The following is a 27139-nucleotide window of genomic DNA, read 5'->3' on the forward strand; positions in this document are numbered from 1 at the left end:
CCTATTTCTTTCATTATGTTAGGTGTTTGACTTTTTAAAGTCTTCAGTTATAAAAAACTTTAAGGATCTTCAGCTTCTCCAAGGCTCAAAATATATTCAGAGTCTATTTCCTAATGAATGTTGTATTTCAACCATGATCTTGGAAGTGGTAAATAATAGGTAAGTTTATGAACCATAAGGTTTAAGCTATTTAGTGCTAGAAAATGCAGTGCGGTACCATACTTATGGCCCATCAGAGAAAACTGTTGACTATAGTTGTTGACTTCACATATCAAGGTTTAAATCCCTTAAAATTGATCAAGCAGACTTCCCCTGTATCAACAGATTCTAAAATCCCAAGGCTTGATTTCTTGGCCACCTTGTTAGCAAGAATACGAAACTGAAGTCGGCTCCTTTAGTACTATTACTGCTCTGTTGGTCTAAGTCTTCATTGGCTTTTTAGGTAAATAAAAAACAGATTTTTTTACTGTAACTGTTGGAGTTTGGGAATGATGGATGGAATTGAATTAGTAGTTTTAGACAACTGACGAGCAGTTTTAGGCAAATCTATCTTTAACCAAATATAGAAGTAAAAATAGAAAAAATAGAAAAAAAACTGGTTACCATCCTGGTTGTTATTTTCATGGTTAATGTTGTATTTCATTGTATACATGTATACATCAGCCGTTATAATATTCTTTACTGAGTCATGCTTTTTTTGTGGTTTTGGTTTGCTGTATTTAGCTCTGTTGACAATTTCTGTGCTTACCTGCAGATAATCTGAAGGTGCAAAACATTAATGTACTAGGAAAAAAATCACTATGAACCAATACAACTTCTAGGTTGTACTTACTCCCATCTGTACCAATCACATATGAACTCTTTCACATTACAGATAAGACATTTTGTAGCAAAATGGATTGTAACTGCCTCTTCTCTCCAAAATGAGAACTTTAGGGCACAATTTCTCCACTTCCTTCTTGTTCAGCATTATTACTAACAAGCAATACTTACTTAGACTTCATTATTTTACTGGTTTCTTTGTTTGCATTTATCTTTTGAATCTCATACTTTGGCCCATCTGATTTCTGCTTGGTGTTTAATGTACCCTTCCACTATAAGGATTCATGTATTTCCTCTTGAAATGTTTTTCTTCATTTTTTTTGAGTACTCTCTCCTTTTTCTCTTGGAATATCTTGCTCTGTATACTATGTCTCAATTTTTCTTTCATACTTTATGTATTTTTGTCTTTTTGTGTCAAGTTCTACAAAAATTCCTGGGACTTTGCTCATGGTCCAGTGGCTAAAACTCCATGCTCCCAATGCAGGAGCCCTGGGTTTGATTCCTAATCAGAGAACTAGATCCTGCATGCCACAACTAACACCTGGCACAGCCAAAATAAAATAAAAATTCCTGAGCTCATTCTTTAGTTACTTCTTCAGTTCTGTGCATTTTATTCTTAGGCCATCTGCTGAGGTTTTCACTCTATCCATCATGTTTTTTATTTCCAAAATTTCCACTTGGTTGTTTTTTCATAACAGTTTATTTTTTGTTTCTTGCAATAGTCTTTCTTCTCTGAGAATATTCATTAGACTTTTAAAATCTTCTATTTGTTCCATTAATCTTTTCCCATAGGATTGGTTCTCTTTGTTGAGTTTGGTGCTTCTCTTTCCTGGTCGTATTATTTTCTTGTATTTGGTGATTACTTATTTCCTTATTATCATATTTGACGTTCCCCATTAGTTTGTCTGAGAGTGCTGTATTTATTTAACACACTCTACCTCAGGGATACGAGGGTAGCAGTAGGATGTACCAGGGGCTGATCTTCTAGGTATGGTGTCTCCCTCATCCTTCAGCATGTTGTCATCCTCTCAGAGTGCTGCTCTGCCTCTCAGGCCCCAGATGCAGTGAGGTCTTGGAGAAAAAGGTGGAGAAGGTTGATGTGTACTGAACTTCATCCAGGGGTATCCTAGCCAGTCACCACAAAAGTTGCCCCAGGGTTCCTTCCAGTTCCCAGCATACCTACCCTTGGCATCCGCTTTTGGAGGCACCCTTTCAGTCTGCATAATGCTGTCTATGATTTCTTTTTTCCTTCTATTACTTTCATTTTTTAAGGATTCTTCATAATTTCTAGACAGTCAAAGCACCTCTTATTTTTCCACGTTATCATGGATTGTATGCATGCACCACATATAGACATTCACACACAGTTATATCTATCTTTTCTGTCATTTGTAAGTATTCAGGTTGGGAAAAATGGAGCATGTACTCATTTTATTATCTTGATCCCAGATCCCCAGAGTGTGACTGTTGTTAAAATCTGTCAGAATGTTATGAGAATCTATTCACAACTCTTTCATTCTTTAATGCTGCATTATAATTTGTTGCTGTTTAGCAGGTAGATGTAATGATATAAAGGTTATTATAAACATGATTTCCACTATAGTGGGTAACATTAAGTGGTATAAAATCACCAGGGATTCTCTTGCTTTCCAAAGGTTGGTTGTAGTTTTATTTCATGCTTTTGAAATCCAGTCATTCATCAGACCAATTCCTACTATAAATATGAATATGAAATAAATATGAATATAAATGTTCCTATTATAAATATTTACCGAGTACCTTCTATATGCCAGAATTTGTGCTAGGCTCTATGAGCAAAAATATGACTACAGTGTGCTCTCCACCATAGAGAATCTCAATCTAGAGAGGAAGACAAACTTGTAAGCATATGTATATGTGTTGTTATTGGCATGAGGGGAATAGTAGAAGCAGAAATTAAAATGTAGTCATGAAATCTTGAGTGGCAATCTCTAATGATCTGTACACTGAAATATTCCAGTTTCTTCCATATGTTGCTTCATGTTCCATAGTTTCTGGATTTTCATGGTGATCTGTCGGTAGAGATTGCTTGCCTACCAATTCCCCATTACTGTTCCTCCAAAAATTCAGAATTTTGCCAGATTAAGGGTACATGAAAAGGAAAGACTCATGTGGGGTGTTGGTTATACAGGTCAGGTTTGGGAAATGTGTAACATGGCAAAGAGTGTAGAGGTAAGGTGTTTTATTAAGTTTTTCTTCTTAACTAAACTTTGTTTTCCTGCAGTGTTCATAGTTGGGATCATGTTACTCAGGGCTTGGTAGAATTTGGCTTCATTTTAATGGATTCCTATGGGCCAAAGAAGATTCTTGATGGAAAAACTGCTGAAACCAGCTCAGGTCTTTCTAGAATGCCAAACCAGCATGCTTGTAAGCTGGGAGCTAATATCCTATTGGAAACTTTCAAGGTGAGACTCGAGTTCAGCAACCATTCCCTCATTTTGTTGTATTATACTACAAATAGGACATTCACCTGGGAGTTTGGGGGACTGGGCAATTTGAGTATGTAGCAGTTTCTGAGAACAGAAACTGGGATAATAGTTGAAACATTAATAGATGCAGTTTGATGAATACTTTCTCAGTCTTTATCTGAGTTTTTCATCTATTCTAATTTCTGTTCTTTCTGACCATTTCTTAGAAGTTTGAATATAGGTTAGCTTCCTTATGATTTCCTCTTCTTCCTCCAGCAGTAAATCATTTCTGAATTTTTTTTTATACCCTTATACAAAAAATAATCTTTTAGGTCGCTGTAGAACATCAAATTTGAAGAATCATGCCTATTGGTTTATTGTTTTTGAAGAACCCCAAATGGGAAATTCATATTCTTTTAATTCATTACCATATTACGATTGTTATCTCAATCTAAATAAGATCATATCTGAGGCTAAACAAATTTGCTTTGCTAGTGATTTCTCTAAGTCATCTTGACATCCATTCTTCAGTGTATCTACATACCAAAAGTATCTGCTAACAGTGTTATTTGGAGGTCAATTTAAATGTAAATCTGATGTTCTGATCCAGAAGTAAAGTGAATACCATATAATAGTCCTTGAGGGTTGTATGTTAGATACACATGACTCTTTAACAGTAATCTGATTTTAAAACATTCTTAGAATAAGAGACTTAATATTTTTTGTTTTAAAATTAGTCTTTTTTTTAAATCAAGGTTCTACTTGGTTCACACAGTTGTTGGCCTTGTCACGGTATCTGTAGAACATAGAATTTACTAATAATCAAATTATTAATCCAGAGTCTGAAAGAAATCAGTCTCTACCGAAAGTAATCAAGTTCAGGTATGAAATTTAGCTAAAGTTCAAGTAAAAATTCAAAACAGGTCCTTTTTAAGGCAACTACTCTGCTTCTAGAAACTGAGGACAGGGTTATTGAAGATTTTCTAGATTTTCAGGGTTTTTTTATGGGCTTTTAAATTTTAATATGAAAGTTGTGCATACTGTCAGAAATATGGACGTTGACCTAATAGTAGATACCTAGGTAGAATTATTCCTGTTTGCTGCTGGACCTTACATGTAGCAGTACTTTCATATGATCTCTCTATAAGGCTAATAAAAGTTTGCCTGGTTAATGAATCATTTGAGTACAGGATGATAATTCAATGATTCTTTCCAGATGATTCGCATAATGTTTGTCTTTGAAATAAGCAGTCCAGTTTTACCCATATTCAAACTTTTCTTTATTCTGCCTAATAGGTATTAATACAATTGTAAGCTGAAGTTCACCAAGGAATATTTTATTGATTCTTCTGCTCCTTTTAGATCCATGAGATGATCAGACAAGAAATTCTGGAGCAGGTCCTCAACAGGGTTGTTACCAGAGCATCCTCCCCCATCAATCATTTCTTAGGTATTGAACTTTGAAAGGGTGGGAAAAGTTGTCAGGAATATTTTTATTTAAATGTCATAATGCTTTGGATCCTGGGAAAAAACCTTAATGATATAGTAGATTAATGCAAGATCTTTGATTATGATGCCAGTAAAAATAAATTCTTTTATATTGTCTATGGTTGTCAAGAAGGAAAGGAGCATATGAGTGAAACTTCTACTTTGCATCAGCTTTCTCTCTTTTTTGTTTTAATAATTGTCAAGTGAGTCCTGTCCTTCTGCTGTCTACTTATTGACCTCCCACTCTCTTAACCCTTGACATTCTGACTTCATTGGTCAGAGTGACCAGTGGTCATTTGGTGACCTCTTTGGTCTCTTTGGTGACCTCTGAATTTTTTGTTTTTTTCGTACATATTTCCTAATGCCTAAATCCACTCATCTTAATCATCAACTTCCTTAATTTCCTTTTCATTCTACACTATTTATAACTCTCCTGAAGTTCTCTGATAACTGTAATAGTTTGCATCTTTTATCCTGCCTTTGATCAGTTTTTCTTTCTTCTTAGAGATTGGTTTTCTTTCTTCTATCCTTAAATGTCAAGGTTCTCCAAAGTTCTATACTTGACATTTCATTCTACTTTTTCTTTCTTTACATTCAGCTTTACTGAAATACAATGAGGTACAGTAATGTACACATATTTACAGTATAACAGTTTGACTTTTGGTGTGTGTGTACACCCGTGAAATGGAGACCATCACCACAGTCAAGATGAACATATCTGTGTGGGCGCTAAGTTTTCAGTCATGTCCAACCCTTTGCAACCTCCTGGACTATAGCCTGCCAGAGTCCTCTGTCCATGGGATTTCCCTGGCAAGAATACTGGAGTGGTTTGCCATGCCCTCCTCTAGGGGATCTTCCCAACCTGGGTATTGAACCCTTATCTCCTGCATTGCAAGCAGATTCTTCACCTGCTGAGCCACTGGGGAAGACCATGAACCTATCTATCACCCAGAAATGTTTCCTGGTGCCTTTTTCTGATGTATTCTTGCATCTCTCTTTTCCTTCCCTGACCTATCTAGTCTGGTCTGCTTTCTGTCACTATAAATTTTAAATATTTTGTGTAAATGGAATCCTACAATATGTACCTTTTTTTTTCTTTTTCCTTTTGGTTTAGTTTTTTCAGCATAATTTTGAAATTTTTCCAAATCCTTTGTCAGATACAGGTTTTGCAAATATTTTCTCCTGGTCTGTGGTTTGACTTTTAATTTTTGTAACAATGTCATTTGAAGAGCAAATATTTTTGTCAGTTCATCAATTTCTTTGTATAGTTGCTGCTTTTTGTGTCATGTATTTAAAAAATTTTTTTGCCAAATCCAAGGTCCCTAAGGTTTCTCCTATATTTTCTACTAGAAGTTTTATATTTTCATCTGTTGTACTTAAATATATGATCCAGTTTTGTTAAATTCTGTGTATGGTATAATATAACAGTTTGTTTTTTTGCTTATAGCTATCCAATTGTTCCAGCACAGTTTTTTGAAAAGATTATCTTTCCTTCATTGAATTACTATGGCTTCTTTATTGAAATCAACTAACTATATAATGTGTGGATCTATTTTAGGAATCTTCTATTCCAGTGAGCTATGTTATGTCTTGATTGCTATAGCTTCATATTGAGTCTTAGAATCAATAGTGTAAGTCCTTTAACTTTGTTCTTTTTCAAAATAATTTTGGCTATTCTAGGTCCTTTATATTTCCAAGTAAATTTACTAATCAGTTTGTCAAGTTTTATAAAAAGTCTGCTCAAGTTTTGATGGAGATTGCCTCAAATCTATGGATTAATGTGGAAGAGAATTGGCATCTTAACCATATTGAGTCGTCTAACTCATGAATACAGTATATCTCTCCATTTATTTAGGTCTTCAATTTCTTTCAACACTGTTCTATATTTTTAGTGTGTGTATCTTGTATCTTTTGTCAGTTGATCCCTATTTCATTTTTTTGACACTGTTGTAAATAGTATTTAAAAATTTTTCAATTTGTAGATTGCTAACTGTTGTCATGTAGAAATAGTTGCTTTTTTAATGTTGACCTTATCCCCTGCAGCCATGCTAAACCCATTTATTAGTTCTAGTAGCTTTTCAGCAATTCTTCAAGATTTTCTACATAGAAATCACGTCATCTGCAAACTCAGGCATTCTTGATATCAGTGATTTGTCTTTTTTTCTTTATCAATCTGGCTTAGAAACTTGTCAGCTTACAGCCTTTCAAAGAATGGGATTTTAGTTTGAATTTTCTCTATTGGTTTTTTATTTTCAATTTCACCAAATTTTGCTTTTTATTATTTCCTTCCTCTTGCTTGCATTGGGTTCATTTTGCTTTTTTAAAGTGGGTGAAAAAAATCAATAGAAGAATATTTCTGATACATGAAAATTTTAGATTTCAGAGTCCATAAAATATAGTATTATTGGAATACTGTGTTTACCAGCAAGAGGTTTCGGAGAAGGCAATGGCACCCCACTCCAGTACTCTTGCCTGGAAAAGCCCATGGATGGAGGAGCCTGGTAGGCTGCAGTCCATGGGGTCGCGAAGAGTCGGACACGACTGAGCGACTTCACTTTTACTTTTCACTTTGCTGCATTGGAGAAGGAAATGGCACCCCACTCCAGTGTTCTTGCCTGGAGAATCCCAGGGACGGGGGAGCCTGGTGGGCTGCCGTCTATGGGGTTGCACAGAGTTGGATACGACTGAAGTGACTTAGCAGCAGCAGCAAGAGGTTTATCAATTTTATTGATTTTTTTCTAAGACCCTGCTTTTCATTTCATTGAGTTTCTCTGTTGTTTTTCTGTTTTTAGTTTTTATTGATTTGTGTGCTTTTTTGGGTCCTTTCCACTTCTTACCTTGGGTTTAGTCTGTGCTACCTTTGGTTAAATGCATGTGTCATTAATTTGAGGTCTTTCTCTTTTTTTTCAATACAGGCGTTACACTGTAAATTTCCATCTAAACATTGCTTTAGCTGCATCCTATAAATTTTGTTTTTTATTTTCATTCCGTTCCACATACTTTTTCATTTCTCTTGTGATTTGTTCTTTAATGCATGGGTTATTTAGAAGTGTGTTATTTAGGTTTGGTCTACTAATTCTATCATTGTGTTGTTTCTGATATGTTTTTGTTGATTTATGTCGTCTTCATCATGAGTTGTGTTTTCCTGCTTCTTTGCATCATTAATAAGTTTTGATCAGATGGCAGACTTTATGAGTTTCACATTGTTGATTTGCTGGATTTTTTTTTCCTTCAAATATTCTTGAGCTTTAAGTTCCCTGGTGACTCAGATGGTAAAGCGTCTGCCCGCAATGTGGGAGACCTGGGTTTGATCCCTGAGTTGGAAAGATCCCCTGGAAAAGGAAATGGCAAACCACTCCAGTACTCTTGCCTAGAAAATTCCATAGATAGAGGAGCCTGGTGGGCTATAGTCCATGGGGTCACAAAGAGTCAGACACAACTGAGCGACTTCACTTTCACTTGTTTCTTGGAAAGTATTTAATCCTTTTGATGATTATTTCTGTGTTGTGTAATGAAAGACCATTCAGCTTTTAATCTAGGGCTAACTTGATGCTGCAATTAAGGCAATGTTCCTTGTATATTATGAGGTGTGTACAGTGTGGGTGTTGTGAATGTGAACTATTTCCTGCCCTTTATGACCTCAGAGAATGGATTTGCCTACTCCTTGCCAGTAACTTTTAGCTTCACTCAGGTTGTTTTTTCACATACATATGCTGAGGAGCACTCAGCTCACATGCAAGGAGAGCCCCCTGCACATCTCCAGGGTGCTTTCACTGCAGCCCTTTCCTTTCTAGTGCTAGCTGCCTTGGCTTTCCTGAATTCTCAACTCTGTCTCTAACTCAGGAAGACCACTGGCTTCTGAGTTTTTCTCTGTGTTCCTGTCTAGAAGCTCTCCAGGCAGTAACATGGGACAATTATAAGCCTCTCCTCATGTATTTCCCTCTCTCAGGGATCATTTTGTGTACTGCTTATTATCTAGTGTTTGAAAATTGTTGTTTTATGTAATTTGGCTTGTTTTGTTGTAGGTGTTTAAAGTGAAGATAACTGGTTAGTGTTACTCCATCGTGGTGGAAAGTGTCTCTTCCTCTTTTTATACATTCTCTTACTTGTAGATATCATCACCTCTGTTCTCACGATTTCAGTTTTGTTTTGGTTTTTTTTTGGGGGGGGAGCTTTTGTGGGCATGGCTCCCAAATCTTTATGTCAGGACTATTTGCTTAGTTCAGTGCCTGAGTGCCTTCATTCCTGCTAGCTGTTTCCATTTAGCTTTTTTTTTTTTTCTTTTATTTCAAATGTAATACTGTTTCCTTCGAACAACCTCTTTCTTTGTCCCTATTTCTGTTAGCTGAAACATGGATGTCTGAGTCCCAGAGGCTAGAATTTCTTTTAGTCTTCTGGAATACATTTGGTACCTAAGTTCTCTCATTCTTTCCCTCATGGTTTTTATCTTCTTTTTTATACCCTCCCTGCCACACACAGACATCAATTTGTCTAATTCCCAACTTTATAACCTTCCATTTAGGCTACTGCAGCAGCTTCCTAACTGGCTTCCCTGCTTTCTTTTCTCTCTGCAGCAATTCACCCTGCAAATTGCTACCAGAACAGTATTCCCAAAACATCTGTCTGTCACCCAGAAATCACCAGTACCTTGTTTCATAAATTACCAGGTCTTTATCCTCTTACTTCAAGTTCTTGATGGAGCACCCTGGCTGTCCGGTGGTTAGGACTTGGTGCTTTCACTGATGTGAGCCTGGGTTCATCCCTGGTTTCGAAACTTAAGATCCTAGATGCCACATGGCATGGCCAAAAAAAAACAAAAAAGTCCCTGACAATTTGATTGAATCTCACTTTCCAGCATTAACTTCCATTATTTACTTTTCTGAATCCTTCACCCCACCTCCACAGAGTTCCCCACCATCCTTTGAATATGTCTTACACTTACCTTCCTGTACTTTTACTTGGACTTTTCCCTGTTTCTTTGTGCATTCTTTAGAATATAACTTAAATTTCCTTTTCCTCTTTGCTCACCTAAAGCATACCATCCCATAATGATCACTTTCTTTACACTCCTATTTAAATTCTCTACTGTTTCATAGACAGTGAACAGTGTTTGGAATTATTAGATACTTGATATGATTTTGTTACTTCTTTCATTCTTTTAAAATATTTTTTTCTTGGAAGATGGGAGGGAGGTTTCAGAGGGAGGGAATATAAGTATACCTGTGGCTGATTCATGTTGATGTATGGCAGAAACCAGCACAATATTGTAAAGTAATTATCATCCAATTAAAAATAAAATTAAAAAAAATTTTTTTTCTTGATTTTCATCTAAATTATCATTCTTGAAGGAAGAGAGACCGTGTTTTGTGTTTCTGTATATTCCTTGTAGGACCATATAATTATGCTTGTTTATAATAAAAATTCATAAATATTTATTGATTTATTTCAGCTTGGAAATATGAAGACAATGTGTGCTGGTTGTTCAGGCACTATAATGAGTTTCTTCCTTCCTTTTGGACATAAAATTTTTTAAAAGTATCTGGTTACCATTGACCTTACAGTATATAGGATCAGCAGAAATGTATATTACTTGCCTTATTTGAGAAAGGAGCAGAAAACTTTTTTATCATTTCTTTTTCTATATTTATGCTCCTTTTATTTAAAACCTCTTTAGTTATTTGAGGCAACTGATCATAGCTTCCATTTTTCAGACCTACTTTCAGATATCATCAAGTATTCACCATTAGTTCTTCAAAGTTGTTCATCTAAAGTTACAGAAACTTTTGACTATTTGTCCTTTCTACCCGTTCAAACCGTACAAGGACTGCTGAAGGCAGTGCAGGTAAGTCTTTTGACTCCTAAGCAGCTCATGAACAAGGTTGCAGTGGAAGTCTGATGTATTTCTTCATAATTACGTATGTATAAGAAATCCTGTTTCCCTTGATTCTAAGACAGAACCTTCTATTAAAAGAGCAGAAGCACTGAGCTAGGGTTTATTTTCCAAGTTTATCCCCTCTTCATAGTACTATTCTCTCTCCTTTGATTCTGTTTCAAGTCAGTGAAGTAATTGAAAGGCTCTTAGGAAATTATTAATTGAAGACAATAGATATAAAGGTATTCACAACTAGTTTCAATTTAGCATTAGTATTAACTCTTCTTATTACTAAGTGCAATAAACATTGCAGCGTGTTTATAAAATGGAACCAAGCTTTCTTAAGCCAAATGGTGACAGTATTGAATAGAAATGTGCTAAGGCTAATAAACAAATTGCTGTTTTTAACACTGATTCTTCCTCTTTCAGCCCCTTCTCAAAGTCAGCATGTCAATAAGAGACTCCTTGATACTTGTCCTTCGGAAAGCCATGTTTGCCAGGTATGTAGCATCCCCTGAGATCCTAGGAAATGACGCTCTCTAATGTTACCTAAAGTCCTCTCTGCAGTCACCTCTAGTACAGCAGTCATGCAAATTTCTAAAGCACGATCGAGATGACAGTACCATCTCCTAAAGGGATTATGAGATGAGTACTGTGGAAAGAATTTGCTACTTTAAGGATAAAATACCAAATTATTGTCACATTGTCCATATTATAGTACACTCATGGGTATTCAGAGGAGCAACTAGTAAGCAGCCAAATGCTGTTTCTCCATGTTGTAGAGCGGACAGTTTTTGTTAGTCCTTTCCCAGAAGCGTGTGTGATAGGCCAGCATTGTATGTTGTAGTCTCAGTGAGATGAATGGTTTCTCTGGATGGAGGGTTTACAAGGTGCCAAGCACTGCACTCCTCTAAGTAGAAGGGAAGTCTCCTTTAGACTCAGAAAATCAACAATTTCCTTTGTTGTTTAGTACTTATGTTTGACTTATCAACTCATTGTGCAGCCTCTCAGGACTCTTGTTCTCACTGCCCACAAAGGCTTGTCAGCAGGATAGAGAAGAGTAGAGATGGTGTCATGAGGTTAAGTAGATGAAAACTTCAGCTGAATTCCTGTCCTTCCTAATTGATGTGAACAGCTATGCCTTGTTTAGTATGTTTATTTTGCTCTGTTCTTCATTGTTAATACACATTCTTTTTCTGTATAAAACTAACTGGATTTTTCTGACACAAAAGCTTATTCCTGTGAAATCAGTACTGTTTGGTAACTTCTTCTCTGTCTATTCCTGAGCTAGCCAGCTTGATGCCCGAAAATCTGCAGTTGCTGGGTTTTTACTGCTATTGAAGAACTTCAAAGTTTTAGGCAGCTTGTCGTCTTCTCAGTGCAGCCAGTCTATTGGTGTTAGCCAGGTAAGGACTTTTTTTCACACCAGCTTATCATGTGTGTACTGATGCAGTAGTTGATGATGTAAAGATTTTTTTACTCGGGTTCTGGTTGTACAGATGATCCTGAAACTGAGGATCTGATGATGATAATATCAGCCATCACTTACTGATGGCAAATTTGCTGTATGGTAGCCTCTAGCTTCAAGTTGGCTCTTGAACTGTATGTTGATTGAAATGTGGCTAGTTCAAATTGAGTTGTGCTGTATATATAAAACAACACACTGGATTTTGAAGACTTAGTGTGAGATAAAAGTGTAAAATATATCATAATTTTTTATTTTGATTATGTGTTGAGATAATATTTTGGCTGTGTTGGGCTAAGTAAAATGTTAAAATTAATTTCACCAATTTCTTTTTACTCTTTTGATTTGGCTATTAGAAAACTTAATATTATATATACAGCTTGCATTTGTAATTTGTATTGTGTTTCTAATGGACAACACTGTGCTAGACACTGTTCTGAGTGCTTTACATTTATTTTCTCATTTAACCTTCACAGCAGTTCTCTAGGTAAATACTGTTACTGTCCTCAGTTTTAATAGTTTATTTATTTGCACACCTGATAAAACCTGTAATCTAAGAAAACAAAGCTTTTTACAATAATATGATAATCTAGGCTTTGCAGCAGTAAAATTGTCATTTAAATTCAGTACTAATATGATTTGTAAATAAGAGACATCTGTATAGCAGTTTCTTTAGGAATCCTTTATTGCTGTTACAACAGCTCACCACTTTTGTTTATAACTTATGCCATAGATTAAATATTAGGAACACTGGATATCATTTATGAATGGCTAATATCCCTATTTTAAATATAAGAAAACTGAGACAGAGAGAGGTTAATAATTTGCCCTAAGTGATATAGCCAGTAAAGTGTAGAACTAGGATTTGACCTCAGAAGGAAATGGCAACCCACTCCAGTGTTCTTGCCTGGAGAATCCCAGGGATGGGGGAGCTGGTGGGCTGCCGTCTATGGGGTCACACAGAGTCGGACACGACTGAAGTGACTTAGCAGCAGCAGCAGCAGTATTAAACTACCTCACTAAGATGCCTGAAATAAGGATTAGGGTTCTTGGTCTATAATTGCTGAAATTATTATGTAAATCAAACAGGCAGTATTATTCTTTGTCATGTCCATATCTAAACAAAACTACCTGCCTCTAAACCTCTCAGGAGTTCATGGAACCCTCAGAAGAGCTCAATTCTCAGCCTTTTAAGTAAAATTAAGTTTATTATGACTACTAAATTCTAGTGGCATGAAATAATCTGTGTGCCTTCCTAAGTAGGTGACTTAGGAATATTGTACCACATTGCCAAGGAAAATCTTAAGGAATGAGTAAGTTAATTTTTTTTAAGTGCTTGAAAATTCTTATTCCAAAATAGAATAAGATACTTATCATGGCTTGATAATGATTATAGTGTCTGCCTCAGCCCTGGGTTTTGCCATATGGGGAAAGCTAAATGTAAGGTTCTTTAACCAAAAATACCAGCTCATTTTACTCCTTAATGGAACTATTAATACTTACTCAGGTAAGATCTTCATGAACTGACCTCTCTTCCTTTCAGGTCCATGTGGATATCCATAGCCGTTACAATTCTGTTGCCAATGAGACCTTTTGCCTTGAGATCATGGATAGTTTGAAGAGATGCTTAGGTCAGCAGGCAGATGTTCGACTCATGCTTTATGAGGTAAATCAATAGGGTGAAAGAGATGTAGTACTCCACTCCCCAACTCCACTGATCCTTTTAATTTTAATAATTTTTCTTACCAGAGTACAGTAGATATGCTCTTATTTAGTGCAGTGAGGACTAGTAGTTATTGATGCTTGGCCAAAAATTCATTGAAGGTGAGGAAGCATAAAGAATAGTTGAAACATGTTAAATGTTTTCATTTGAAATATTTAAATGTACTGTTAATTTACCAGCCTTTTGTTTTAAGGAAAAGTTCTTTTGCTTTTGAGTATGAAAAATACTCCAGATTAGTCTTAGTAGAGAAATCTTCTAAATGTGTTTAGTTTTTTCTGTTTTTAGAATTGTCTTACCCCTCCCCCAATCCATCAGAAATCAGTTTTACAGATTTACTTTTATTAAATATTTCCAAAATATTCAACTTAGTTTTCATAAAAACAACTTCTTGGGGTTTTTTGTTTGTGTTTTTAGTGGGTTTTGGGTTTTTTTGGCCATGCTTGCATGCCTTGTGGGATCTTAGTTCCCTGACCAGGGATTGAACACACACACTCAGGAATGAAAGAGCAGAGTTCTAACCGCTGAACTGCTAGGGAATTCCCCCAGACAGCTTGTCATTTTGCTCTTGGTTTCCAACAGTTTACAGAATGTCTTGAGTAGATTACGTAATGACAGTACAATTAGCAAAAAATGAATGGAACAAATATTACTACTGACTTGTAATTAGGATATAATTCAGCCAGTGGAACAAAAGTCTGCAGTCATGGGAGACTGCAGTACAATTTCTAGCATTTAGTATGCTTTGTGCTTCAGCACACATATTTTATAGGATGGAGAACATTAGGTAATCTAGCAGGTAGATTAAGTGCAAGTCATTTCAGAGCACAGCTATACTTTCATTTGGCATTTTTAAAATAGCATTTATTGAGCTACTGTAGTTGCCAAGCACCACACCTGACATTGGATTTTTCAGGTTTATTGTAAAAAATATAGAAAGTATAGAAAAAATTTTTTTTTATTATTACTAGTCCTACCACTCATATGCATACTTACACAAAATTGGAATCATAGATTTCTCTAGCTTTTTATCTCTTAATATTATGCTGTAAGCATTTCCTATTTTATTAAATGTTCTTTGCCTACATAATTTTGAATGCTAAAAAGTGCTCTTTTTGTATACAGTAATTTATTTAACTTTTTTTTATTTTGGGGGCATTTTTGTGGCTTCCAGTTTTTCACTATGAATATTGTTGTACCACATTGACTGTTTGACAGTAATGTACCACTGTGAATGACCACATTGGCGGGTTAAAGATACAACATTTTCAAGTCTATAGCATATGCTGTCAAGCAGTGAATTTTTTTTTTTAATGATTAAGAATACCTTTGTTTTAACATTTGTGATGAAAAATCGCAGATACTCTTTGCAAATGAGGATTAGAGGGGAAATTTCTCAATTTAATAAAAGGGGTCTATGAATCCTACATCTAATTTAAATAGTGAGAGAACTTAATGCGTTTCTCCTCTGGTCAGGAACAGGATATTTGTTCACAAAACTTCTGTTCTACATTGAAGTGAAGGTCTGATCCAATGCAACAAGGCAAGAAAAAGAAATAAAGGCTTATAGATTTGAAAGTATGAAGTAAAGCTGTCTTGATTCACATAGTGTACATAGACCATACCAAAGAGTCTACAAAAAATGATATAGTAAGGTTGTAGAATACAAGATCAGTAACCATGTAATAGTCACTTATAGTTCTGCTTACTAGCAACAAACAGTTCAAAATTGAAAGTAGTATTTATAGTAGATGAAAAATACTTAAGGAGAGGTTCCACAAAGTATATGCAGGATATGTACACTGAAGACCTCAAAATATCACTGAGAGAAATTAAAGAAGAGTTAAGTAATTGGAAAGATACGCAGTGTTCACAGAATAGAATAATCAATATTGTCAATATTTTTAAGTGTCAGAAAGATCTGTAAATTGAGTGAAATCCCAGGCTTTTTTGGTAGAAATTAAGAAGTTGATTCTACAAGTTATATGGCATGTAAGCACCTCTAAGATGAACAGCACAATTGAAAAGTATAAAGTTGGTCAGTAGAGTTTTGACAAAGATCCCAAGGTAATTCAATAGAAAGAGGATAGTCTTTTCAACAAACAATGCTGGAACAATTGTACTGGCGGGGGGGTCCCCAAAGCCACCTCTATTTAAAAATTTCTTTAGGAGTCATAAAACAGAATGTATTTGTTCTCATGGCTAAGATTATAGTTAAGAATACAAAGCAAAAAATAGCACAAGCAAGAGGCTCATAGAGGAAAGTCCTCAGGAAACCAGATTCCTCTTTAAGAACATAAACTATATTGTTTATACAGTTTAGGCACAGTAAGCTTCTCATTGTTTTGGGAGTTTTATATCAGTATAAGAAACTGTTGATCAGCCAGATTCACAGCCACCAGCCAAAGGGCTAACCTTTCCATGGAAGCGGACCTTACCAAGGATAGCAGTCTCAGACTACTAAGTTAACTCTTCTCCACAGTCATCTGTATTAAAAAGAAGAAATCCTCAACCCTTATTTAGCTCCCAATTTAAAAAATTACTTTGTAATGTCTCGTAGTCCTAAATCTGTTAGGATATTGGTATTCATTTATTCATCAAAGACTTAAGTTAGTACTTTTGATTTGTAAAAAACTCTACGTATTATTAACATAAATACCTTTTGTCATACTTGTTGTAAGTACAGGCCAGATTGCCATTTGCTTTTTTTTTTTTAATGATAATCATTTTAGAGCTAGAAATTTAGATTTTACAGTTTGGTTGTAATCTTCACCTTTGAGATACCTACTGTCTCTTTTGTGTGGAGTCCATATCCTTCCAGTGAATATTTACTAGCATTTTCTTTTATTTTTTTTAATGCTTTTGTTTAACTAAATTCTTCTGCAGTTTTTATATTAATATATAAAGACCCAACTCCTCCGAGATTAGCCATTTCTTTTTTCAGGTATAATATATTGCCTCTTTCATGTGTACTGAGTCTTTCTGTTTGTATGCTATGCCTTTATTTTTCTGTAATTTTTGTGCCAGGAACACAGTTGTCTTTTTATTACCATTATACTTTTATAAAATATCCTAATACTTATTAGGGCTGATCATCCTTTGTTTTTTAAAAAAAAAATGGGGGGGGGTGGTCAATTCTCATTTTCTGTTTCTCACTGGTAGACTGTATAACCTCTGTCTCAGGTTCCAAAAAGAAAAGCGTCCCCAGGATTTTAATCTGAGCAGTTTTAAACTAAGACTGGGAAATTTTGGATGGGAAGAAATGTCATAGTCATTCACATTAGGGTGCTTAGGTCCAGGAGGCACTTTTGAATCACTGGAGAGTAGGGGAGTGCCCTAAAAAGGAAGGCTGCTAATGTATGATAAGAGGAAAAAATGAGGTCTGGGAAAGGGAAAAGTACCCCAAAGCCAGACGAGACCTGATGTCTAACAGTTGTGAGGATTATGGTCAGTTTATAATCCAGTTCTCATTGTCAGAGATCTCACATTAGCGTAGGCCAATAACCTAAACTTTCTGAATTGTTTCTCCCTCTAGCATATACGGCCTCCATCTTTTTTTCAGAGAGCTGAGAATAGGTAAAGAAACACAAAGTTATTTTAAAGTTAAGATTGTGCAAATCACTAGTGACTCTGATAGAGAGCTTATTTGTCCTCTGATTCCTTTTAGGGGTTCTATGATGTCCTTCGAAGGAATTCTCAGCTGGCTAACTCAGTCATGCAAACTCTGCTCTCACAGGTAAATTATATTTTCATGGATATAAGGGAACAGGTACCAAGGCATTAAGTAATTGACATTTTTAATAATTTTCAAAATATAAAATAATTCCTAAGTAGTCCACTGGTACGTTGTAAACATGCCTAGGGTACATGATGCTATTTCATGTTGTTTTATTTTAATCACTGTTTATCTGTCTACCATATTGCCATTGTCTGACAATTAACCTTCTCAGTTAACATCCTAAGTCAGAAGGGCATTTTGTAGAACCATTTATACAAAGGCCATCAGTAGTAGTATCTGTTATGTTTATTTCTGATAAAGAAGAGTGATTTGGAGAAAACAGTAAAATATTGACATTTCTCAAATCTGAGTGACATATTCATGAGTGTCTCTTAGGTTATTTTCTATATTTCTCAGCTTTTTTAAAAAGCTGCAAATTATGAAATATTTCAAAGGACCATCAAGATGAGAAGAATTTAGCTGAAGAGTTTCTAATGTGAATAAGACCTTTTTACTCTCAGCATTTATTATTAAGCATTTATTTGAATTAGTGAATTCACAAAGTGCAACCATCACCAGTCAATTGAGAACGTTTTATCTTCTCATAAAAAACCACACCGTTTAGCTACCCCCCCTTTAATTTTCCCATCCTTCCTCAAACCTTCTACCCCTAAGCAATCATCAGTCTTATTTTTCTCTCTATAGATTTGCCTATTCTGGACATTTCATATAATAGAGTCAAACAATGTGTGGTCTTTTATGACTGACTTCTTTCACTTAACATGATGTTTTCAGGGGTCATCCATATTGTAGGGTGCATCAGTCTTTATTCCTTTTTATGGCTAAATAATATTTCATTGTATGATATATATATATTTTTTTTTAATATATGTTGAGAGAGTTCAAGAGACTATTATGTACTAATAGTAATAACAACAGTACTTAATGTTTAGCACTTACAGAGGGGCAAGCAATTTATGAATGGTATATGGTGGATGATCTCATTTAGTCCTCACAAAACCCTGTGAAATAACTGCTTAGTTCCATTTTACAGATGTATGTTTTAAGGCTCCAAGAGGTTAAGTAATTTAATTTGCCCAAGGTCTCACAGTTAATAAGTGATGGAGCTAGAATTTGAACTCAGATCTGGCTCAAGAGCTGAAGCATGTGTTTCTCCTATTTGGAGTTGATTAAGCTATTTGAATCTTTTAAGTTGATGCTTGTCACCAAATTTGAGAAATGTCCATTCATTATTTCATCAGATTATTTTTTCCTATCCCCTCTTTCTCTCCTTTTCTTCTGGGGCTTCAGTGGTATGTATATTGGAATGCCTGATACTGTTCCACAGATCTTGGTTCATTTTTCCTCAATATTTTTACACTGTTTTCTTCAGATTTTATATTTTCTCATAATCTGTCTTCAAGTTTACTTTCTTCTGCCATTTCAGTTCTGTTGTTTTACTCTTGAATGCATGTTAAATTTTATCAGATGTTTTTCTGTATCTATTGAGATGACCATATGATTTTTCTCCTTTAATCTGTTACCGTGATGAATTATATTATTTGATCTTTTAAAAAAACATTGCATTCCTAGAATAAACTCAAATTGATTATATTACCTTTTTTATACACTACTGGGTTTGATTTCCATTTAGGACATACATACATCTGTACAAGAAGGAATGGCCTATAATTTTCATTTTTCATACTGAATTTCTTTGGTTTAGTATGAGCTTAGTAAAATGATTGGGGATGTTCCCTCTTTTTCTGGTTTTTGTAAAATTTGAAATTTCCTTTATTCCATTTCCCCCCTTACTTGTTTCAAAGTTAAACACTTTCTTTAAACTTTCAGCTATATTGTCTAATGATTTGGACAGTCTTAACTCTAAAATAACCCTATATTTGAAGTCATGTGAATTCTAGCCTCAGCTAACTAACTTATGGTTAGAAAGTCCCTGAGAAGACTTTTCCCCCTTCACCTGAAGTCAGAGGTAGGTAGGTAAGTACATATCCCCTCACTATCTTCCTCCATGTGGTGGATTTATTTTTTAGGTTCATCCACTAAGGATATCTGCTTTTGAGAATTCCAGCTTTCTGTGAAGGTCTCTGATACAATCTCAGATACAATCTCTGATACAATCTAGATATAATCTCTGATACAACCCCATGCGGACCCTAGGCTCTGTCTTTAATTTCATGATTTCTTTTACTTTCCTTTTATCTTAGCTATCTATTTAATAAATGTATCTATATAAAAATTTTAATGCAGTGTTTTTTATTCTTTACTGCGAGGGTTTCTCTAAACCCTAGCCCACCATTTTGCTATAAATGGTACTTCTCGTCCCCTCTCGCTCTTCCTCCTTTTTTATGCCGTTGCTTTGTGCTAATTCTGCTAAAGAAGCTCCATTTGGAAGTGGAGAAATGATTGGAAGGTCTTACACTATCAAAAGTTTTTCAGTGGACCTTGGACCTGATCTTATATAAAATTTATATCTTGTTATATTTTATCTTTCAAACTAATGATCAGTCCATCTACATTTGCACATTAACATGGCAAGTTATGACTGAAAGCATAGAGCAGTGCTTCCCAACTCAGGTTAGTATGTGGACCAATAAAATTATATAGACTCCAAAAGTTAAAAAGAGGAAAATGGCAATTAACATTTTTTTTTATGAAAGTATAGTTGATTTGCAGTGTATTTGTTTCTGGTATACAGCAAAGTTATTCAGTTACATATATATTCTTTTTCATTATGAGTTATTACAGTATATTCAATATAATTCCCTGTGCTATACACTGGGATCTTATTTATCTATTTTATATATAATAGTTTGTTTCTGCTAATCCAAAAGTCCTAATTTATCCTTTCCCCACCCCCTTTCCCTTTTGATAACCATAAGTTTGTTTTCTGGGTCTGTGAATCTATTTCTATTTTGTAAATAAGTTTTATTTGTATCATTTTAAAGATTCCACATATAAGTGATATCATATAGTATTTGTCTTTCTCAGTTGACTTCACTTAGTATGGTCATCTCCAGGTCCATCTATTTTGCTGTAAATGGCATCATTTGATTCTTTTTTATGGCTGAGTTAACTAACTTTTTTTGAGCTCTGTTATGTGCTAAATAGTATTTGAAGCTCCTTACATGTGTTAGCACATTTAATCGTATACAAATGTTTATGCTTATATTAATAATATCCTCATTTCACAGATGAGGAACCAAGACATCTACCTTTCTTGAATTAATAAGTAGTGGTACTGGGATTTTAGATTCAGTCAGTCTGACTCTGGAGCCTCTATTCTTATTAACCAAGCTGTACTGAAAGTGCTTGATAGCCTATACAAATTAAGGAACTGGTGTGAGAGAGCATGGTGTTTTATAGGAGAGGTGATGAAGTGGACTAGGAAAGGTGTCAGTCAGTGCACTGCCTGATGCAAGGGCAAAGGAAGGACAGGGTTGAGCCAAAGCAACAGATTTTCCTGCAGTGTTCTTTGGACAGTTGGGAAACAATGTCTTAGAAAGCATTAAACATTAAAGTTGCCATTAGCTTGACCAGTTAAAAAAGTGAAAAGCATTCATGAACCGTGATGTCTTTTTCTTTCCCATACACAGTTGAAACAGTTCTATGAGCCAGAACCTGATGTACTGCCTCCTCTGAAATTAGAAGCTTGTATTCTGACCCAAGGAGATCAGGTCTTTCTACAGGAACCACTGGTGAGCCATTCTTTCCTCCTCCCATAACCATTATTTTTACTCTTAAGTAAAACTACCAGCCCTATTGATATGGTTGAGTTTCAGAAAGAGATGACTTCTCTGTGAAACACCTGGTACTCCCAGTGAATTTTTACTCTTGACTCTTCCCTGACCCATCACCACCTTGGTTCTGGTGGTGAGATATCTGCATATCAACACTTGACTAATAATCAAGGCATCTATCACTTCTCCCAAGGAGCATTTTACCTCCCATTAATGGCTCTTTGATTGCAAGTACTAAACAGATATACTTTAGAATTGGAAGAAGGAGGTTACCCAGAAGCAGGTGAACCCAGGCGATCTGCTTCATTAGTCTGGAGTGTATGATTTAGGCTGAGCTAGAACTGGCATTCTGTTGAACCTTCAGAGAAACTGGGACAGTTGGTTTTCTATTCTCATCTAGCGGGAAGAAAGAAACTGAAACTCCTGAGTGACTTACAACAGATGTCCTCAGCCTAGAGAGAAGCTATGGTGGTCTCCCAAAGATTCCCTTAACCTAAATCCATATGTTTGGAATAGCCTTTGGGACTCAAAGGTGCTGCTGCTGCTGAGTCACTTCAGTCGTGTCTGACTCTGCATGACCCCATAGACAGTAGCCCACCAGGCTCCCTTGTCCCTGGGATTCTCCAGGCAAGAACACTGGAGTGGGCTGCCATTTCCTTCACCAGTGTGTGAAAGTGAAAGTGAAGTTGCTCAGTCATGCCCGACTCAGTGACCCCATGGACTGCAGCCTACCAGGCTCCTCCATCCATGGGATTTTCCAGGCAAAGGTGCTGGAGAGGATTTAATTTCACAACCTGGCTCCTTGGTATTTGTACCAGATCAGAGATAGCACATTTGATGTTACATTCTTAGGTGTCAGCTACTTGTGAAACCACTGTCTTTGGGAAAGGCCAGAAAACAATGCCTCTGTTAGTTCCATTCTTTTTTTCTGTTTTGTTTTGTTTTTAACTCCAGATTGACTTAATTTGTGATGCTAATGAATAACTTTATTTAGCCTTATAGATAAGGATTATTTGTCAGTTATCAACAGTTTGATAGGTTATCCTTTAACAAGAATATTCAGTTATTATCTTTTCTTCTACAGGATTATCTGCTATGTTGTATTCAACACTGTTTGGCCTGGTATAAGAGCAGAGTGGTACCATTACAGCAAGAAGAAGAGGAGGAGGAAGAGGGGTTCTACCAATACTTAGATGATATGTTGGAGTCGATTACGAATAGAATGATTAAGAGTGAACTAGAGGACTTCGAACTGGTAATTGCTAAGTCTAAGCTGTGTTGAGTAATGGAGGTTTTTAGTAGCTTACTAATTTTTATCTTGTGTCTTTTAGGACAAATCAGCAGACTTTTCTCAGAGCACTGGTATTGGCATCAAAAATAATATCTGCGCTTCTCTTGTTATGGGAATTTGTGAGGTTCTAATAGAATATAATTTCTTCATAAGTAATTTCAGGTAGGGTATACTCTAACTCTACTTGTAGTTCATTTTGTGTGTGGGAGTGTGTTTTCTTAACACTAACAATAGGCTAGGTATGAACAGACTACAGCGCATGACACTCTTAGATGGACCTCTAGCCTAAGACCAAACTATGTTCTTTCTACCAGGGAACATCCAAGCACATGCCAAACAGGCTCGTGAATTTTGTCTCTCCATCAGGCTTTACTTTACTGAACATTCCCCAGACCTTGAACATAACAACCCCTGATTTTAATAGAGAAATTTTGATTGGTGGTAGTATTGAACTTTCATTCTCTGCAATGACTGATACAAATAAAGGGGGAAAAGAAATGACCCAGTTGGGTATTACCTAGGAGTACTGTGTTAATAGTGAAGATCGATTCATTTGTAATATTGGGTCTAAAGTATGACATCTAAAGAAGTATTGTGATTTCCTTATTACTGTCTTGAAAGTAAACCATAATATTCTGATGCCTGTCCTTGGTGGACTCTTTCCTTTTATACAGTAAGACTAAGTTTGAAACAATTCTGAGCTTATTTATGTGTTACAAGAAGCTCTCCGACATCCTTAATGAAAAATCTGGTAAAGGCAAAACAAAAATGGCCAACCGACCAACCGATAGTTTTTTGTCCATGAAATTTGTGTCTGATCTTCTCACAGCTCTTTTCAGGTAAGGTTCTAACACAGGGCTTAAAGACAGCCTTAAGGTGAGGGTTAAAAACACCTACTGAGGGTCACTGATATTACCTAGTTTGGATTCACAATTCTTAGCATATATACAGTAAAAAGTAAGTCAACGGGGTTGTAATTTTCTTGAAAGCAGGACACATAGGCATTTAAAGAGATGCTTTGAATTACTAAAGGGAACATCAGAAACAGTGAACTAGTGGATGAAAAGATAGGATAGATTCCAAGAAATCAACCTAAGTAGCATGAAAAGAAGGGAAAGAAAAGCTTGAATTTAAAAAAAAAGGTGGGGGTGACAACAAAAAAAACATTACAGAAAGTTAACTAAGACTGACCTTTAAATTTCATCAAAGTTAAAGGATTGAGGGAAGGGGGAGAAAGGGAGGTAACGCTGAGAATAATATTTGTAGAAAGACAGCCTTGGCAGTGACTCTTGGTGTGGGCTGCCTGGAGTCTGTCTTTTAGAACTGGCTGGGTGCTATTGTGAACTGTCCCTAGAAAACGTAATTTCAAGTCCCAGTAGCAGGGGAATCTTTCTGTCTCTTTTTTCCTGTCTAGGGACAGTACCCAGAGTCATGAAGAGAGCCTGTCTGTTCTGAGGTCCAGCAATGAGTTCATGCGCTACGCAGTGAATGTGGCTCTGATGAAGGTCCAGCAGCTAAAGGAAACAGGGCATGTGAGTGGCCCTGATGGCCAAAACCCAGAGAAGGTCTTTCAGAACCTCTGTGACATAACTCGGTAAGCCCCACACACCCTTAGAGACCTGTTCCACTTGCTGTGGCATCTCCAAGAGAGGAAATCGACGACGGGGGTGGGGAGAGAAAGGTGGTTTGAAGTTGGGTAGGGAGAAAGGTGGTTTGAAGTTCGGCATACCCAAAGGTGGAAGTGCAGTCACTCACTATGTTGGGGTTTTTTCCTAGTCCTGTTTTGGTGTGGATTGTTGGCCACATATAAAATGTTAATCTAATACCAGGAATAAAAAGGGATATTACATAATGACTAAATAATTCATCAAGCAGACAGAACAGTTTTAAATGTATATGTACTTAATAGCACCTAATAACAGCTTCAGAATACTTAAGGCAAAAATGGTAATACTGAGGGAGAAATACACAAATAATAATCTACCTCTCTCAGTAATCAGTAGAATTAGATAGAAAATCAGAAAGGATGTAGAAGACTCGAACAACACTATCATCCAGCTTGACTTTAATCAATATTTATAGAACATTAAATAAGTATTTAAGATAGTGAGGTATTGCCAGAATCAGTGGAACAGATGGTTCAGAACTGATCTACACAAGTATGGTCTTGACTTTTGACAAAGGTGCCAAGGCAATGGAATGGAGAAAGAAAAGTCTTTTCAAACAGGTGTTTCTGGAACAATTGTACAGGAATATGTGAAAAAATGAAATTAAAAGACGCTGTTTGGAAGAAAAGCTATGCCCAACCTAGACAGCATATTAAAAAGCAGAGACATGACTATGCCAATAAAAGTCTGTCTAGTCAAAGCTACGGTTTTTCTAGTAGTCATGTATGGATGTGAGAGCTGAGCTATAAAGAAAGCTGAGTGCCAAAGAATTGATGCTTTTGAATCAGTTGGTGTGTTGAAGAAGACTCTTGAGAGTCCCTTGGACTGCAAGATCAAACCAGTCCGTCCTAAAGGAAACCAGTCCTGAATATCCATTGGAAGGACTGATGCTGAAGCTGAAACTCCAATACTTTGGCCATCTGATGTGAAGAACTGACTCATTTGAAAAGACCCTGATACTGGGAAAGATTGAAGGCAGGAAGAGAAGGGGAAGACAGGATGTGATGTTTGGATGGCATCACCGACTTGATGGATATGAGTTTGTGCAAGCTCTGGGAGTTGGTGATGGACAGGGAAGCCTAGCATGCTGCAATCTATGGGGTCACAAAGAGTCAGACACGACTGAGCGACTGATGTGAAAAAAAATTGAACTTTGATCCATTTCTCATGTTATAACCAAATATTGAAATGAATCAGAGGCATAAGTATAAAACCAAATATTGTAAAACATCTAGAAGACAGAAAAACCTTTACAACCTTGTTTTAGGTAAAAAATTTCCTAGGTATAATACCAGAAGCACAATCAATATTTTTTTTAAATTTAACTCTGTTCCTTGAAAAACATTCCTAAGGAAATTTAAAGACAAGCCACAAATTAACAGGAAATATTTGCAAAACACGTGTCTGATGATGGACTGGTAACCAGAGTATATAAAGAACTCAAACTTGTTAAGAAAACAATCAAATTGAGAAAATGGATAAAGTGTTTTAACAGACACTTTACCAAATAAGATATATAGATGGCAAATAAGAACATGAAAGGGTGATCAACATAATTAGTCACTAGGTTAGTGCAAATTAAAATCACAATGAGATATCACTAAACACCTAATTTTTTTTCTTTTAAAAATTTACTTATTTGTTTTAATTGGAGGCTAATTACTTTACAATATTGTGGTGGTTTGCCATACATTCACATGAATCAGCCATGAGTGTACATGTGTTCCCCATCCTGAACCGCCCCCCCTCCCCCTATCCCATCCCTCAAGGTCATCCCAGTGCACCAGCCCTGAGCACCCTGTCTCATGCATCGAACCTGGACTGGCGATCTATTTCACATATGATAATACACATGATTCAATGCTGTTCTCTCAAATCATCCCACCCTTGCCTTTTCCCACAGAGTTCAAAAGTCTGTTCTTTATATCTGTATCTTTTTTGCTGTCTCACATATAGGGTTACTGTTACCATCTTTCTAAATTCCATATATATGCGTTAATATACTGGATTGGTGTTTTTCTTTCTGACTTACTTCACTCTATAATAGGCTCCAGTTTCATCCACCTCATTAGAACTGATTCAAATGCATTCTTTTTAATAGCTGAATAATATTCCATTGTATATATGTACCACAGCTTTCTTATCCATTTGTCTGCCGATGGACATCTAGGTTGTTTCTTTGTCCTGGCTATTGTAAACAGTGCTGCGATGAACATTGGGGTACACGTGTCTCTTTCAATTCTGGTTTCCTCAATGTAAACACCTATTAAAATGCCTAAAAGTTTAGATTGACTATACCAAAGTGTTGTCATGGATGTGGAAGAATTTAAACTCTTTGTTTTTTGGTTTTTAATGTTTATTTATGTATTTATTTTTGGCTACCCTGGGTCTTCTTGCTGTGCGGGCTTTTCTCTAGTTGAGTGAGAGGGGGCTACTCTAGTTGAGGTACACGGGCTTCTCGTTGCCGTGGCTTCTCATGTTGTAGAGGACGGGCTCTTGAGCACACAGGCTTCAGTAGTTGCAGCTCCGGGCTCTAGAGCACAGGCTCAAGTAGTTAGTTGCTCCACTGTATGTAGAATCTTCTAAGATCAGGGATCAAACCCAGGTCTCCTGATTGGTAGGTGGATTCTTTACCACTAAGCCTCCAGGGATGCCCAGAATTTAAACTCTGATACACTGTTGACATAAATGTAAAATGGTGCAGCCACTTTGGAAAATAATTTGTCAGTTTCTTAAAAAGTTAAGCACACACCTATCTTACGGTACACCCATTCCACTCTTAGGTATTTACCTAAAAGAAATGAAAGCAGATGTTTTTATAAAAGTTTGTATATAGTAGTTTTACCTGTAATAGCAAAATCTGGAAACAACCTAAAGATGATAAATCGGTG

At 36.1% G+C, this 27139-nt stretch overlaps 1 protein-coding gene across 5 annotated transcripts in view; it reads left to right on the forward strand.

The window, feature by feature from the left end:
- Positions 1–27139, forward strand: part of FANCI (FA complementation group I) — a 64608-nt gene that overhangs the window by 23838 nt on the left and 13631 nt on the right. For all 5 annotated transcript variants that reach the window (XM_005221829.5, XM_005221830.5, XM_010816963.4 and 2 more), the window contains 13 exons: positions 23–159; positions 3086–3266; positions 4632–4719; positions 10469–10599; positions 11059–11129; positions 11921–12035; positions 13638–13760; positions 17482–17550; positions 21147–21248; positions 22375–22545; positions 22622–22743; positions 23256–23420; positions 23996–24175. In XM_005221829.5, coding sequence (XP_005221886.2) covers positions 23–159; positions 3086–3266; positions 4632–4719; positions 10469–10599; positions 11059–11129; positions 11921–12035; positions 13638–13760; positions 17482–17550; positions 21147–21248; positions 22375–22545; positions 22622–22743; positions 23256–23420; positions 23996–24175 — 1655 coding nt within the window. The remainder of the gene's footprint in view (positions 1–22; positions 160–3085; positions 3267–4631; positions 4720–10468; positions 10600–11058; positions 11130–11920; positions 12036–13637; positions 13761–17481; positions 17551–21146; positions 21249–22374; positions 22546–22621; positions 22744–23255; positions 23421–23995; positions 24176–27139) is intronic.

Source organism: Bos taurus, chromosome 21 (assembly GCF_002263795.3).
Source record: "Bos taurus isolate L1 Dominette 01449 registration number 42190680 breed Hereford chromosome 21, ARS-UCD2.0, whole genome shotgun sequence".
Taxonomy (NCBI): Eukaryota; Metazoa; Chordata; class Mammalia; order Artiodactyla; family Bovidae; genus Bos; species Bos taurus.